This window comes from Orycteropus afer, unplaced genomic scaffold (assembly GCF_000298275.1).
Source record: "Orycteropus afer afer isolate SDZICR_OR568_19922 unplaced genomic scaffold, OryAfe1.0 scaffold00062, whole genome shotgun sequence".
NCBI classification, from domain to species: domain Eukaryota; kingdom Metazoa; phylum Chordata; class Mammalia; order Tubulidentata; family Orycteropodidae; genus Orycteropus; species Orycteropus afer.
In genome coordinates, this window is record NW_006921649.1 from 12347856 (window position 1) to 12363912 (window position 16057).

At 45.6% G+C, this 16057-nt stretch overlaps 1 protein-coding gene across 1 annotated transcript in view; it reads right to left on the bottom strand.

Moving 5' to 3' along the window:
* STK10 (serine/threonine kinase 10) overlaps positions 1–16057 on the bottom strand; it is a 230286-nt gene that overhangs the window by 11777 nt on the left and 202452 nt on the right. Inside the window, exons 13-17 of the mRNA XM_007939772.2 lie at positions 11398–11490; positions 8622–8751; positions 6608–6732; positions 3536–3724; positions 2062–2187 (exon numbers count right to left, since the gene is read on the bottom strand). Coding sequence (XP_007937963.1) covers positions 2062–2187; positions 3536–3724; positions 6608–6732; positions 8622–8751; positions 11398–11490 — 663 coding nt within the window. The remainder of the gene's footprint in view (positions 1–2061; positions 2188–3535; positions 3725–6607; positions 6733–8621; positions 8752–11397; positions 11491–16057) is intronic.

A 16057-nucleotide genomic window follows, 5' to 3' on the forward strand; every position in this document is an offset into this window, starting at 1 on the left:
TTGAATTTTTAAAAATAAACATGTATCATTTTAGCAAAACAGTAAAACTATTAATGATAAAATACAATTACATGTGACTTAATCCCAACACACAGAGGCAGGCACTATGAATATTTAGGTTTATTTCCTTTTAAGTTTATCCCTTTTCTGATAAATGGTATAACAGGTATACCATTTAGCTTATTCTGTACATACAATTCTGAAACCATCTCCTCTCCACTTAACATTATAATACAAACACTTCTCCAAAAAATTAACATCCTTCATACTCATCATTTTCAATGCCTAGAGACTATCCCATGGTATGGATTTATCAAATTTATTTAAATATTTCCCTATTTCTAGCTACTTCAGTTGCTTCTAACTTTCACTATTATAAATAACACTGTAAACGATCTCTGTGTATAAATGCTTGTACTTGCCTCACTGCATATTATTTCCTCAGGAGAGATTTCTCACAAGGGCCATGGGCACAGCTGAGGCTCTCCCAACCTCACCATTCTCTCTCTAAGGTTAAGTAAGTTACCTGCCTCATAAAATTTACCTGGCATTTCTCTCACAGAGAGAAGTAACAATTCCTCACAGAAAACAAATCTTGTTGTTTGTAAGGAGAAATAGGGGGAAAGGTGTCTTTATCCAGACACCACAACCTTAACTGGGTTGGAAAAGAAGACCTCCTCCCCCATGGTGGACTTTTATTTTGGGTTTCCAGCCACATTGGTTTATTGTTGTCTTTAGGTGCCGTCGAGTTGGCTCCAGTTCATAGCAACCCTATGTACCACAGAACAAAATATTGCCTGCTCCTTTTCAGCAGTATATCAGACAATGTTTCACCACTATTCATAAGGTTTTCAGTGGCCAATTTTTTCAGAAATGGATATCCCAAACTTCTCCCTAGTCTTGTCTTAGTTTGGAAGTGCGACTGAAACCTGTCCCCAATGGATGACTCACCACTGGCATCTGAAATACTGGTGGCATAGCTTCCAACATCATAGCAGCACGCAAGCCGCCACAGAACAACAAACTGACAGACGAGTGGTTTAGTTAGGAATAATATTCACAGTGGCACTGAGTGCCTCGGACATGCCAGAAGCTGTGCTTGGCACCTTTTATGTTGTTGTTGTTATGTGCCGTGGAGTCGGACCCAACTCAAAGAGACCCCTCCTTGGGTTTCCGAGGCAGTACCTCTATGGAAGTAGATTGCCCAACCTTCCTTCCAAGGAGTGGCTGGTGGGTTTGAACCTCCAGCCTTCTGTTTAGCAGTCAAGTGTCTTAGGCACTATGCCACCTCTATGGATTCCCTCAAATAATCCTCACAGTGACCCTAGGAGGCAGGGATGGGAAGCCTGATACAGAAGGTGACTGACTGGGCTAAAAAAATTATATTATGGCAAACAGAAGAACCCCTGCCTGGTAGACTTCAATGCCTATAACGTGTCCTCCACAGCCCTCTGCCTTTCCAGGATGGGCCAGATGGGTCCAACAGCCTGGGCAGTTTCCTACTGTCCACAGTGGTTTCATCCATCCCCATCCTTCAGACTTGACAATACCTCAATCTACCACAAGGGGGCTCCAAGTACCTGCTCCTGGGGCCAGGACCCAAGGGCATGGCTCAAACCCAGGAGCCAGGGAACTTGAAAGCCAGGGATTTCTACAGGGAAAGCAGCCATCAAGAGGCTCAGTAATACCTGGGACCCCTCTTCCCAAGATACAATGAATGACTTGAGCAATTCAGCTGCATGCTCACTGTCAGGCCCACACAAGGCATTTGCAGCTCCATTATCTCATTTAGAAATCCTCACCCTAATCCTACAAAATAAAGAATTATCAACTCACCCTGTGGCCATTTTGTGGATGTGGGAACTATGGGTTGGAAGGATGGAGTCACTTGCCCAAGGTTACGCAGCCCAAGGGCAGCACACCAGGACTGGAAGCAACCTGCCCTGGCCTGGTCTGAACAGGAGGCTTCCCCGTGTGGAGTCTTTGGGCCCCTGGGAGCTAGATGCCTTGGGGAAGTGAAGAAGATTTTGGCCCTGCAAGGCGAGGGTGGTAGGGCAGTACCTGCAACTGCTGCAGCTCATTTGTGTTGCTCTCACACTGGGCCACCATGTCCCGCATCTGGTTCTCGTGTTTTTGCTGCTGCTGCAGCCGTTCCGACTTTTGCCTCTTCTCCTCCTGCTGGGAGAACTGCAACAGAGAGAGGGTGGATGTCTTAGGAGGCCAGGGGTCTGGCTGGGGGCAGGGAGGGTGCTTCCTGGCCCTACCCGAGGTAGCCCTCATTAGAGGGGCGGTTTGGGTAAAACCCAGGGTCCAGACTACCTTAGGCTGTGCCTCCAATATTTAGTCCTCATCCTGAGCTAGGACCAGCCCCTGCCCTCAAGGAGCCACAAGCACAGACAGGACACAGTGATGTGAAATATGCTGGAACATGTGTACTATGAGGATCATGGGAACCACTGACTCCATGTATCTGGACCCACATGGGTCACCCATAAGTGAGGTGTCGGTGGGTGAGAGGAAGGGGTTTGTCAGCACAGGAAACTGCATGCATAAAAAAGCATGAGTGTGGAAGGAAGTGTTGCATAAGAAAGCAATTAAGTCCAGAGCCACAAGGCTGAGCTTCCTCCAAGCTCCCTTCTTCATACAGTGGATTCACCACGAGGCTAATGAGGCTTCCAGCCATGACTTCATGCCCCTTCCAACGCCCTTTGCTGCTTTTTAAAAAAATTTGTATAGTGGTGAAATACATGTAACACAACTTCAACCATTTTTGCATCCATAATTCAGTGACATTAATTACATTCACCATATTGTGCAACCATTAACCACTATCTGATACTAAATTTTTTTTTCATCACTATTAATAGGAGCTCAAAAAAAACAAAACAAAACAAAAAACCCCACCAAACTAAACTCACTGCCATTGAGTTCATTGAGTGACCCCCTTTGGGTTTCCAAGGCAGTAAATCTCTATGGAAATAGATTGCTCAATCTTCCTTCCATGGAGCGGCTGGTGGGTTTGAACCACCCACCTTCTGGTTAGCAGTCAAATGCCTTAGGCACTATGTCACCAAAGCTCCTTAATAGGAGCTCAGTGTCCCCTAAGTAATGACTTCTCCTCTCCTCCTCCTAGGAGGTCTGGTAGCATAGTGCCTAAGGCATTTGACGGCTAATCAGAAAGCCGGTGGGTACCAGCCACTCCTTGGAAGGAAGACTGGGCAATCTACTTCTGTAGAGATACTGCCTTGGAAACCCAAGGAGGGGTCATTACAAGTTGGATTTGATTCGACGGCAGTGAGGTTGGTTTTTTGGTTCTCCTCCCCACACCTGCCTCTCGTAACCATTAATAAATTTTAGTCTCTGTACATCTGGATATTTCATGTAAGCAGGATGATACGATATTTGTCCTTTTATGTGTGCTGTACGTATATTTTATATCCCCCCACGTTTATAAGGTTCAGACCACACCAAGGCTGGATCTACTGAGATAACCCCAGCCCAACACTCCTATAGATCCACCCCATCGGCCCCTCACCTGCTTGATCTTCTCACGCTGCTCCGCAGCACTGCCCCCACCGTTGATGTGGAGGCTCTTCTTATACATGGCCATGCGCGTCTTGCCTTCGCTCCTCTGAATCTTGGGCAGCCGTGCCTTCTCCTGCTGCTGCCGTACCTTCAGCTGCTCCATCATGCGCTGGTTGTAGCGCTGCATCTGCTCCCGCTCCTGAGGGGGAGCACCACACAGGGGCTGAGACCAGCTGCACTTGAATGTGGTCAGAGGCCGAAGGCCACACTCAACTCTGGAGCCCAGGGCCCTGTGGCCCAACATGCTCAGTCAAGTAAGGCCCGTATTATTATTATTTTGCTGTTCTACTGTTGAATAAGAGTCCCTGCTAACTAAAAGGTCAGAGGTTTGAACCTCCCCAGAGGCACCTCAGAAGAAAGGCCTGGTGGTCTTCTGAAAGGTCACAGCCATTGAAAGCTCTATGTACAGTTTTCCTCTGCACATATAGGACTGCCATAGTTAGAGCTGACTCAGTGCCAACTGGTTGGGTTTGGTTTTTGGTTTACTATTAAATGAACCAAAAAAAGTGGAGGATCAAAGAAAAAGTGGAAGACCCTCAGTGAGACGGATTGACACAGTGGCTGCAATGATGGGCTCGAACATAGCAAGGATTATGAGGATGGAGAAGGACTGGGCAGTGTTTCATTCCATTGTACACAGGGTCACTATGAGTCAGAGCCGACTTGATGGCACCTAACAACATTAAATGAACATTTTCTGTTCACCCTTTAACAACTATTATTAATGATGTTTTGGATGCTTACCTTCTAAATGCCTTGTTAACCACGATGGTGACATGTCATCATTAGCTAATATCTCAAAGCAAAAATGTACATTAAGGGATGGTTCATTATTATTGATGGAGGATGTAAATTTGTATCATGAGAAGTCTTGATACATTTGAATTTCTTCCTTCACCTAACACTTATTTGTATTTCAAAACTCACGACTACCAGAATAACCTCCTCTAAGAAGCCTTCTCTGACTTCCTAGCTGGGTTGGACATCCTTGCTCTGAGTCCCCACAGCCCTCTGCTGACTTCCACCAAAGCACTTAGCTTACCAAATCCAATCTAATCCACTGCCACCGAGTTGATTCTGACTCAAAGTGACCCTATAGGAGAGAGCAAAATCACCCCATAGGGTCATGGCTATAAATCTTATGGAAGCAGACTGCCTCATCCTTCTATGGAGTAGCTGGTGGGTTTAAACTGCTGACCTTCTGGCTGTTGTTGTTGTTGTTGTTATGTGCCGTCGAGTCGGCCCCGACTCATAGCGACCCCTCCTTGGGTTTCCGAGGCAGTTATCACTACGGAAGTAGGATTGCCCAACCTTCCTTCCGAGGAGTGGCTGGTGGGTTTGAACCGCCAGCCGTCTGGTTAGCAGGCAAGTGTCTTAGCCACTATGCTACCAGAGCTCCCTTCTGGCTAGCACCCTGATATCTTAACCACTGCAGCACTAGAGCCCCTTAGCACACAGCTTTTTTTTTTTTTTTTTTTAAAAAAAAAACTCTGCCACTGAGTTGATTCTGACTCACTGGGTTTCCAAGGCTGCAAATCTTTATGGATTACTTCATCTTCCTCCCACAGAGCAGCTGGTGTGTTTGAACCCCCGGTTAGCAGCCAAATGCCTTACCCACTACGCCACCAGAGCTCCTTAGCTTATAAGATATAATTACTTATCTTAGGAGTTATAATTACTCTCACCTGCTATATGTCCAGACTTTGGTTTGTTTATCTCTGGCCCCACTATAGGGACTGAACCAAGACAGACAGTTGTCCCAGAAGTACAAGGTCCCCTGGCTACACAGAGCAGGGCCTTCACTTGGTCTGGGGAGTTAGGGAAGGCTTCCTGGCAGACGTGGTGGTGTTTAAGTTGAGACTTAAAAGTATTCCAAGAGAATGCATGGGAAAGAAAGAAAGAAAGAGAAAATGGAAAGAAAGGAAGGACAAAAAAGTTCAGAGGGAAAGAGATTAAAAAAGAAAGAAAGAAAGAGACACCCATCCTGTGTCAGATTTGGCTAAGGGAGCTGCTAGGCTGGCTGACTTCTGCAATGGTTCCCCACTCCCAGCCCCGCCCCCGAAAAGCTGAGGAGTCGAGCTGTAGGCCAAATCCCATGTGTGACCTTTCAAACCCAACGATAGAAATTACAAGGCTTTGCCTGGCACTGGGAAGTAGGAGAGGAAGCTGCTCTCCTGAACCAGACTTGGTGCAAGGTTTTCCAGAGGGAGTTTTAGTCAAGGATGCAGGCCCCCAACAGGGCTGCCATGCTCATACACACATCTGCATGCCTAGCCCTGGCACCTCTAGTCACAGGCCTCCTCATGGAGGTGGGAGGTTGGGTGAGGCACTTCCCAGGAGGCACCTCTGCTGAGACTTCTTATCACTAACTTCAGCTGAGGTACTTTTTTCCACTCTGACGCAGTACTTTCCCACTCCTAACCCTTCCCTTGCTCCCTTACCCTGGCTCGCCAATCCAAACCCAAAGCTATCGAGTTGATTCTGACTCACAGCAACCCTACAGGACAGAGTAAAACTGCCCCACGGGGTTTCCAAGGGTATAAATCTCTACAGAAGCAGACTGCCTCATCTTTCTCCTAAGGAGTGGCTGGTGGGTTTGAACCACTGACCTTTTAGTTAGCAGCCCAATGCTTTAACCATTGTGCCACAAGAGCTCTTTCCCTGGCTCCCAGGTCCATATAAACGCAGGACCCTTTTGTTCAGTGCTGCTTGGCAGTGGGATGATTTCCCCTTTTCTGTGGTGCAGAAAATGGGGACACTGGGGGATCAGTAGCTCCCTTTTTGCCTCTTGCTTGCTCTGCGGCAGAAGTGAATAAAAGCTTGTAACTTTGTTTGGCTCGTCCTAATCGATCATCTTGATACCTGGAAGCTCACAAGTAGAACATCTGTGGGAGAATCATAGCCACAACGGCCCTTCTTGGGGGCACAGACAGTACACAAAACTCCTCATCACTCTGAAGCCTCATGGCTCACCCAGGTCTTCCTGGAGGCTGACCCCACCAGCCTGCTCCGGGAGCCTCACCTTCTCATGTTTGCGCAGCAACTCGTGCCGCTGCAGGAAGTACTGGTCTTTGAGCTGCTGCTTCACCAGCTGGTGCCTCTCCTGCAGGTGGTGCTCCTCCATCTCCCAGAGGGCCGCCTCCCGGTCTGTGGGGGACACACCATCCGGTGAGGTGCTAATGAGCCAGAACCCAGAAGGGCCCTCTCCTCCACCAAACCTCCCCACTCTGCAGCTGGTAACCTGCTGAGCTCAGAGCAATCGCGACACACATGCTATTGCATCATACTATGCTTACTGATCTGACTGGGACAATTCCTAGAAATGTCCTTCAAACCTATGACAGCTCCTAACAATATGGGATAGCAGACAGTGTCCAGTCAGAAGCCAGAGAAACCTGAAACTGAGGCTGGAACCCAGTTCCACTGCTGTGCTGTAGGATGGCTAAGTAACCTCTCCAGGCCTCAGCTTCCAATTCTGCCAAATGGGCACAACCATACCACAGAGGAAGGGATGCCCTTGAGTGACATTTTTAAGTACAATCTATACTGCACCTCTACTTTTTCGTGGGGCAAGTAGGAATGGCTGAAGAAGAGACCTTGTAAAGAAGACAGGATGGCCTCTTGTCACTATTTCCTCCCTCCTCTGAAAAATGGATGAGACCATCTTTGTTCACTATGTGTCCCATACACATGTTATGGAGACAATGAGATCTGGGTGTTTTATCATAGGAAGTCCCTGTTAACTGACCCATGAGCATAAAACAGGGCAGGGGAGCTGGTGTCAGACTGAGAATGCCATGCCCTGCAAGACAGTAAGTCCTGCTTGGCTTACTACAGATGTTCAGGGTACTTCAGTTTATTCCTGTGCTGTGAAAGCCAGTATCCATGGTGCATCAGAACAAGATTTTGTCTTCCAAACCCCAATCAGAACCCTAGTCCAATAAGTAGGGTGGTTCTCATGAATGCTGTGGGACAGAAAAATGGAAATGAAGGCTTTCCTGAAAACATCTGTGCTCTGCCCAGGATATGTGAACACACCAAATAAGATTTTACGCTGTTTAACCCCACCAACCACCAAAACACTGGATGAGACACTGGAGCTGAGTGGCTTCAACATGAGATCTGTGTTCAAGGCTCCACTCCACCTTCATTAACTGTGTAACCTTGGCCAAAGAATACGAACTCTCCAAGCCTCAGTTTCCTCATCTGTAAAATGGGGATAATAACAGGACTCGCCTCACAGGGTTAAGGTGAGGATTCATGAGACCAAAGTATGGAAATCGGCTAGCACACAGCCTGGCAGAGTTGCTGTCCAATTGTGCTAGCTGTTAAGATGGAGCTATTCATACCCCCTCCCCACCATCTTATTTACCCAGCTCACTTATTTACCATTCCCACTCATTCTACTTCTTTTTTTTTTTTCTGTCTTCCCTGTCTCACTACATTGACTAAGACCTCGGGAATAATGTTAAATAGTGTTGGTGATGGTGGGGGGAGGGCACTGGTAGTTCAGCAGCAGAATTCTCACCTTCCGTGAGGGAGACTCGGCTTCTGGTCCTGGCCAATGTACCTCATATGCAGCCACCACTCATCTGTCAGTGGCAGTATGGGTATTGCTGTGATGCTGAACAGGTTCCAGCAGAGCTTTCAGACTAAGACAGACTAGGAAGAAAGGCCTGGAGATCTACTGCTAAAAATCAGCAAATGAAAAGTCTACAGATCATAAAGACCTGATTTGCACCTGATTGTGGGGATGGGGCAGGACTGGGCAGCCTTTGGTTCCGTTGTGCCTGGGGCGGCCATGACTCAGCAGCTGACTGGACAGCAGCTAACAACAAGTGTCAGTGATAACTGGTATCCTCGCCTCATTCTTGACCTTGGTAGTTTTTTTCCTAACATGGCACCATTAAGGATATTGAGCTTTTAGGATTGAGGGGATATAGCAGTTCTTTCTTGCCCATCCTATTTCCAAAGGCTGGGATGGCCATTCATGGAGACTCTGGGTCAAGAGGGAGCCCCCCACTCAGGCTGCTCACCTCGAAGGAGCTCCTGCTTCTTACTGAGGCACTCGCGCTCCTTGTCACAGATCTCCCGCCTGTTCTCTGAGGTGATCCTCTTCATCGCCAGCTCCAGGTCCTCCTTCTGTTTGGCTAGAAAGTCCCGGTCCTGTTGGGGAGGGGCGGAGGACAGATCTTTACCCAGTGTTGGCTTTGGTGTCTCAGCTCTTACTCTTATTACAGAAGAAAAGTCACTAGAAGCCTTCTTTAAGCCAAAAGCTACTTTAGCTTAGCTAGTAAAGAATGTCTGCCTCGAACACTGTGCTCTTTTTAAGAACTTATCGAGATGGGATCAACTGACAACAGCAACTCAAAAACATCAGACAGGAACCTTAGGGGGTGGTAAGCATACGTTAATGTACGTTAATGGGGCAGGACAATTCAGAAAAGGAGGGCAGAATGGTTGCACAACCTGAAAAACATAATCACTGCCACTGAATCGTACATGCAGATTGTTCAATTGGTCTATGTGAAATTAATGTTATTTCATAAAAATGAAATAAATTCACAAAAAGAAGAAACTAAAAACCTCCACTAATCCTACCACCTAAGGCTAGCAAGTGTTTATGGTGTATGTATCTAAGTATATCTGTGTCTATTTATTATTGTTGTGTCATGAACATTATTAAAAAGACCTTGTTGTGTTAAACATAGCCTTCTATCATATAAACTTTAATGGCTGCAGATATTTCATGGTATGGAGATACCCGAATGTAGTTATCCAATCAATAATTGGCTGTTTTTGGTTTTTCTCTATCTTACATGGCTAAATGTTTGAGAGGAGGAGTAAGCTGCAGGGATCCAGGTGAGGAGAGGGAACCCAGGCCATGCCCCAAAGCGGCAAGGTGGGAAAGCGGGGAAAGGACAAAGGCTCAAGGGGACTGGGACAGAGTGAGGAGTCAGCTGCAGTGGTCGCCATGAGTTGGAAATGACTCAACGGCACTTAACAACAACAAATGTTTGAGAACTGCTCTGACAACTCCCTCATCATTAGTCTCTAGAAACAGAGACACCCAAGGATGTGCACTGTACACTTTTAGGGCTTTGGACACAACTGATTACCCTCCCAAAGGGCCATACCATCTGTTCTTCCTCTGTGGGGGTACCAGCCTGTGTCTTCACTCTCACCACCTGCATTGTTTTTCTAATCCCAGCATCAAGGGCCAGGTTGTAGGAAAGTATGATGGTGTATTGGAGAGAACTGAGGCCTGGAGTCAAAGCGAGTATGAGGCCTTGGCCCACCACAGTTAACTCTATAGTATTACACCCTGAGCCTTAGTTTCCTCCTCTGCAAAGGCAAAAACCAACAACCCCCTACCTTGTTAAGCCATGAATGCTAAGTCAGATGACATACAAAGAAATATTGTAAATGTGGACTAGTTGGTCCTACCCACTGCCATTGAGGTGATTCTGACTCACAGTGGCCCCCATTGGGTTTCTAAGGCTGTAAATATTTACAGAAGTAGATTGCCTCATCTTCCTTCTGCAGAGCAGCTAGTGGGTTTGAACTGCTGACCTTCTGGTTAAGCAGCCAAATGTCTTACCCCCTACACCACCAGTACTCCTTAGCTGGTCCTATAGTCTCCAATAATCTCTTCATTTTGGGGCAGAGGATATAGAATATGCAAAAGCCCTGTGGTGGGCAAAAATACATGCCAGACAAGGACAAAAAGAAGGTTGTGAGGCTGGGGCAGCAGACACAAATGAGTCTGAAGCAGCCAGAGGCCAGGCTGCAGGGCCTTAAAAGCATAGTGAGGGGGCTTATCTTATTTTAGGGACAAAGGTGAGTCACCTGGGGTTGACATAAGTCAAAATCCACTCAAGAGCAACAGGTTTGGTTTTGGAACTGCAGTGTTAAGGTACAAAGCTGTCAGGGAAGGAGTGATGGACCAGTTTTGGAATTTGTACTGATCAAAACTGTTGGTATAAGACTGAGAAAGACCCTCAGGGGAGCAAGAGAGGAAGCAGGGAGACTATTTGGGAGGCTACTGTAGCCATTCAGACAAAGATGATGGTGGCCAGGAGTCTCAGAGGTGTTGACAAGTTATGGATCAGGAGTAGTAAGGAGATTAAAAAAAAAATCGTGAGGTTTCAGGTGATAAAGGACCAGAGTGGAGCATGGGGTCGAGGGTTGTTGTTGTTTGTTGTTGTTTGGTGCCATCGAGTCGGACCCGACTCATAGCGACCCCTCCTTGGGTTTCCGAGGCAGTATCACTACGGAAGTAGATTGCCCCATCTTCCTTCCGGGGGTCGAGGGTAGGTGTCAGGAATGACAAGGTTTCTGGCCTGACACAGGATGGAGAAAAAGAGAATAAGACCAGGCCTGAGAGATCTCAGGTTTTATGTCTTTGAGACTCCAAAAGATATCAGATGTGCAGATGGACATACTGGGTTGATCAAGGAGATGAGATGTACAAACAGATGACCCTATAACAAGGCAGGAGGTCCTCAGGGCATAAGGATGGGGGTGATATAAAAGGCTGGAATGTCCAGAGAAGGGAGAGCTCATTTCCAGTTGGAGTTAGGGCAATCAGGGAAGGCAGCATGGGGGAGGTGATGAGTGAGGCAGGGGCATGAAAGATGGGCAGGTATTAGGTGTGCAGAACAAGAGATGGGCATTTGAGAGTTGGACATGGACAAAAATAGAGAGGGGGAATGAGGAGCTGTTGGGGCCTGGCCACCATTCAGGATCTTAAATGCGCCGCGCCCCCCAGCTCCTCTACTCCCCAACTGAGGGCTAAGGCTGTGCACTCACAAGAAGCTGCTTTTTCTGTGAGTGCTCCTCCATCTTCTGCTTCATGCTCTCCTTCCGCTGCTGCCGGGGGAGCTTCTCCACCTCGGTCTTCACCTGCATCGGAGACAGCAGAGATTCAGTGACGGCGTCTAGGTCAGGACTCCTCACCCTTTCTACAAAGTAAGTCTTCAACTCCAGAACTGAGCCAAGGAGATGGGGGATGAGGCTCAGCTTTCTGGGTACCTGCCCCCCTGCCCTCTCCACCAAGCGCCCTGGCAGGGGGCACCTCCAAGTCCAACTCCAGTAGGCTGTCACTCCAGCTCCCCAATGCCCCAGGGTGGTGAGTGCTGTGTTTGGCATCCACTCCACTTACTCTGATACACCAGCACATCAGTTTCCTTTAGGGCAGTGTTACTCAACTGTTTTCTTCACTCTTGTCCTCTAAGAAGCTTTCTTTCTTTTTTTAATTTTTATTGTGATTTGGGTGAAAGTTTATAGAGCGAATTCATTTTCCATACAGCAGTTCATACACATTTTGTTTCATGACACTGACTGCAATTCCCTACAATGTAACAGCTCTCTTCCTACTTTCTCCCTGTAGTTACCTCTTTCCTGTGTCCTTCCTTCCTACGCACTACTCCCCCCCAAGCTATGTCTCTGTGTTGTTTTCCTCACAGCTTAGAGACTTGGGAAATATACACAGTTATACTACAGTGAGAAAGGAGAGTCCCCCAGGAAAGAATGACTGAAAACCCTCACATTCCTCTGCGGGTGGCAAGACTAATTATGATCTAGAAGGGAGTGTTACAGATGGGCCGAAGCATGATATGATGAGGGGAAGGGAGGGACAGGGGTGCTGACACTTCTCTCTAAGGAACCTAGAGTTCCTCAGATAGTTCTCCTGAGGAAGCCACACCTTCCTGGGTGTCTAACAACCCCAAACATGCATTCACTGATAGAGGATACTGAAGAACAGTTGGTAAAGGAAAAAATATTGTCCATGCTAGGGGGAAAAAAAAAGGAAATTCAGGCATTGTGAAATAAGACAATACAGCTTCTCTCTTCTTTTGACCACAATGAAAAACTCTGGACAAACTACAGACAGTAACGACCTGAGGACACTGAAAAGTAAACAAAAGCGGGGGACTGTGAAGGGAAATTAAACTTGGAGAAGGGACTGGTATAGGATGTGAAATTCCCATTTTTTCCCTCCTTTTGCTCTCTTGGCTTTGTACCATAAGCTCTGACCTATGCAAACTCTAAAAGAGCTCCATCCTTCTGTCCAGAAAACCAGGAAAGGGACCTATGTAGGCCAGAAGTTGTGGGGAGCATCCCAGAGAGGAGAGAACAGAAAAAGGAAACTCCCTAATCCCATGTATGAATTTACACAAGTCTCAGATTTGTCCTTGAGCTGTGTGTATGACCCAAAGCAAAGAATGAGGAAGTATGACCAATATTCAAAGGAAAAGACAATCAACAGATGCCAGCTCTGAGATGAAACAGATGTTGGAATTATCAGAGAAGAATTTTAAACCCCTATGGTATAGTGTCTAAGTAAAGCATTTGACTGCTAACCATAAAGATTTACAACATCGGTGAGCAGCTATCTAAGTGCAACTACTGGTCTCTCCTTGTCTGGAGTGAAAAAGAGTGAAGAAAATAAAAGATGCAAGGAAACAATGAGTTCAAAGGACTAATGGACTGCATGAACCCAGTCTCCATGACCCTGAGACTAAAAGATGGTACCTGGCTACCACAGCTGACTGTTATGAAAGGGATCACAATAGGAGGTCCTGGATAGAGTGGGAGAAAGATGTGGAACACAACTCAAAATCATAAAAAGACTAGACTTACTGGTCTGATAGAGACTGGTGGACCTTCTGAGACTATGGCCCTTAGACACCTACCTAATAAGCCTTGAACTGAACTCACTTCTGTGGCTCAACTTTTGGCCAAATGATAGACAGGCCAATGGGGTAAACAATAACACCAGGGAGGTACATACTCCTTAGGACAATCAACCACAGAAGATCAAAGGGCAATATTTACCCAGGAATAAAGCTCAGAAGCCAGGAAGGAACAGCAAAGAAGGACGAAGGGAAATGGTAAACACAGGGAACAAGTGGGAAGTGTGCTGTTACATTGTGGGCATTACAATGAAAGTCACAAAACAAAATGTGCATGAATTGTTGAATGGAAAACCAATTTGCTGTCAACTTTCACCCAAATCACAATAAAGAATTAAAAAAAAAAACTCAATAAAGAGTTAAGGGGGGAAAAAAAAATTACAGCCTTGGAAATCCTATGGGCTAGTTATACTCTGTCCTAAAGGGTTGCTATGAATCAGAATTGACTCAGTGGGCAGTAGGTTTTTTTTTTTTTTTTTAGTTTTTGTTTGTTTTGTTTATATTCTAGCAATTAACAACTTGAAATCGACATTTTGAAAAACAGTATCTTATACAACAGTACAAAAAACCATGAAACACTGAAAACTACAAAACACTGGAGAAAGATATCAAAGATGACTTTAACAAATGGACAGATAATACTGTGTTCTTGGATAGGAAGATTCAATATTGTTTAGATGCCCATTATAAGTAGATCTATGGAATCAATTAAATCCCAATCAAAATCCAAGCAGGCATTTTCACAGCAATCAATAAGCTGACTCTAGGATTTATAGGGAATGGCAAAGGAACTAGAATAGTCAAAATACTTTTGAAAGAAGGGCAAAGTTGGAGGACTCACTCTACCAGATTTCAAGACTTATGACAAAGTTATCAAGTTATCAAGTTATCAGTTATCAAGACAGTATAATATTGCAGGAAGGATAGCCAAATAGATCAGTGGAGCAGCACAGAGAGTTCAGACATAGACCCCATATACATAATCAAGTTCCAGTGGAGCTGTGGTTAAAGCAACGGGCTGTTAATCAAAAGGTCTGTGGTTCAAACCCATTAGCTGCTCCTTGCGAAAAAGATGAGGCACTCTGCTTCCATAAAGATTTACAGCCTTGGAAATCCTATGGGGACAGTTCTACTCTGTCCTATAGGGTCACTATGAGTTACAGTCAACTTGATGGCAGTGGGTTTGGTTTTGGTTTTTATATATAGTCAATTTTCGATAAAAGTACAAAGGCAATTCAATGGTGGAAAGGACAATCTTTTCAGTAAATGATCAAACAGTACTATAATAACTGGATATCCATGTTGCTGTTGTTGTTTGCCATCGAGTCGGCCCTGACTCATAGCGACCCCTCCTTGGGTTTCCGAGGTGGTATCACTGCAGAAGCAGATTGCCCAACCTTCCTTCCGAGGAGTGGCTGGTGGGTTTGAACTGCCAGCCTTCTGGTTAGCAGTCAAGTGCCTTAGGCACTATGCTACCAGAGCTCCCTGGATATCCATAAGCAAAACAAAATAAAGCTGAACATCTCATCCACACTTCATGCCTTAAATAAAAATTAACTCAAGCTGTTTACATCTAAATGTAAACCCTAAAATGTAAAACTTTTAGAAGAAAGCATGTGTTCTTAGATACAACACCAAGAGTATGATCCCTAAAGAAAAAAATGGTAAGTGGGACTTCACCAAAATTAGGAATGTCAGCTTTATTCAAGAAACGGTTAAGGGAACAAAGGCAAGCCACAGACTAGGAATAAATATTTATGAAACACGTATCTGACAAAGGACTGATATTCAGAATATAAAAAGAACTGTCAAAAATTCAGTAATAAGAAAACAAATCACCTAGTTAAAAAATGTGCAAAAGACCCACCTACTCTACGGAGACACACCCCTTGGAGCAACCGGCCATGGGGCACCAGAGGGGCAGCATTCACACGGAGGGAAAGCTGGACAGACAGGAGTACATAACCAAGAAGGGTACAGGGATGGGGGGATGTCACAGGGAAAGGAGAGGAGAGTGGGTTAGGGTTGGGCATGGTAATTGGGGAGTTAAACCAAATGTACAAAAACTGTTGAATGTAAAACAAATTCTGCTCTGTAAATTTGCACCCAAAGCACAATAAAAAAAAAAAAAAAAGTGCAGATTTGAACAAATACTTTACCAAAAAGATATGTGGAAGCAAATAAGCACATGAAAAGAGACTCAACATCATTAGTCATTGTTGTTGTTATGTGCCGTCGAGTCAGATCCAACTCAGCAACCCCTCCTTGGGTTTCTGAGGCAGTATCACTACAGAAGTAGATTGCACAACCTTCCTTCCGAGGAGTGGCTGGTGAGTTTGAACCATCAACCTTCTGGTTAGCAGTCAAGTGCCTTAGGGTACCACGCTACCAGAGCTCCTCATTAGTCATTAGGAGAAAGTAAATTAAAAACAATGAAATACCACTATGTATCTGTGGTGCAAAGAATTACTTAACATGGCCCTTCTAGCCATAGTCCTCCATTTTGTTATATATTATTAATTCTAGCCTCTGTGCCTATGGTTATGGTCCCATTTTGGAGTGAGTAGTCTGTTACATTAATGATGCAGGATTAGAGTGGGATGTATCTTGAGTTACTGCCTCAAGTCACTACCCTTAGCTTCCTTGAGGGGTATGGTCTACATCCAATACACATGAAAGCTTTGGCAAAATTCTCTCTTTCACTCTGGATCTTGCATCTGATTCATCATCATCTGACCTTCTTGGGACTTGAGATGGCAGCCTATGTCTGACCT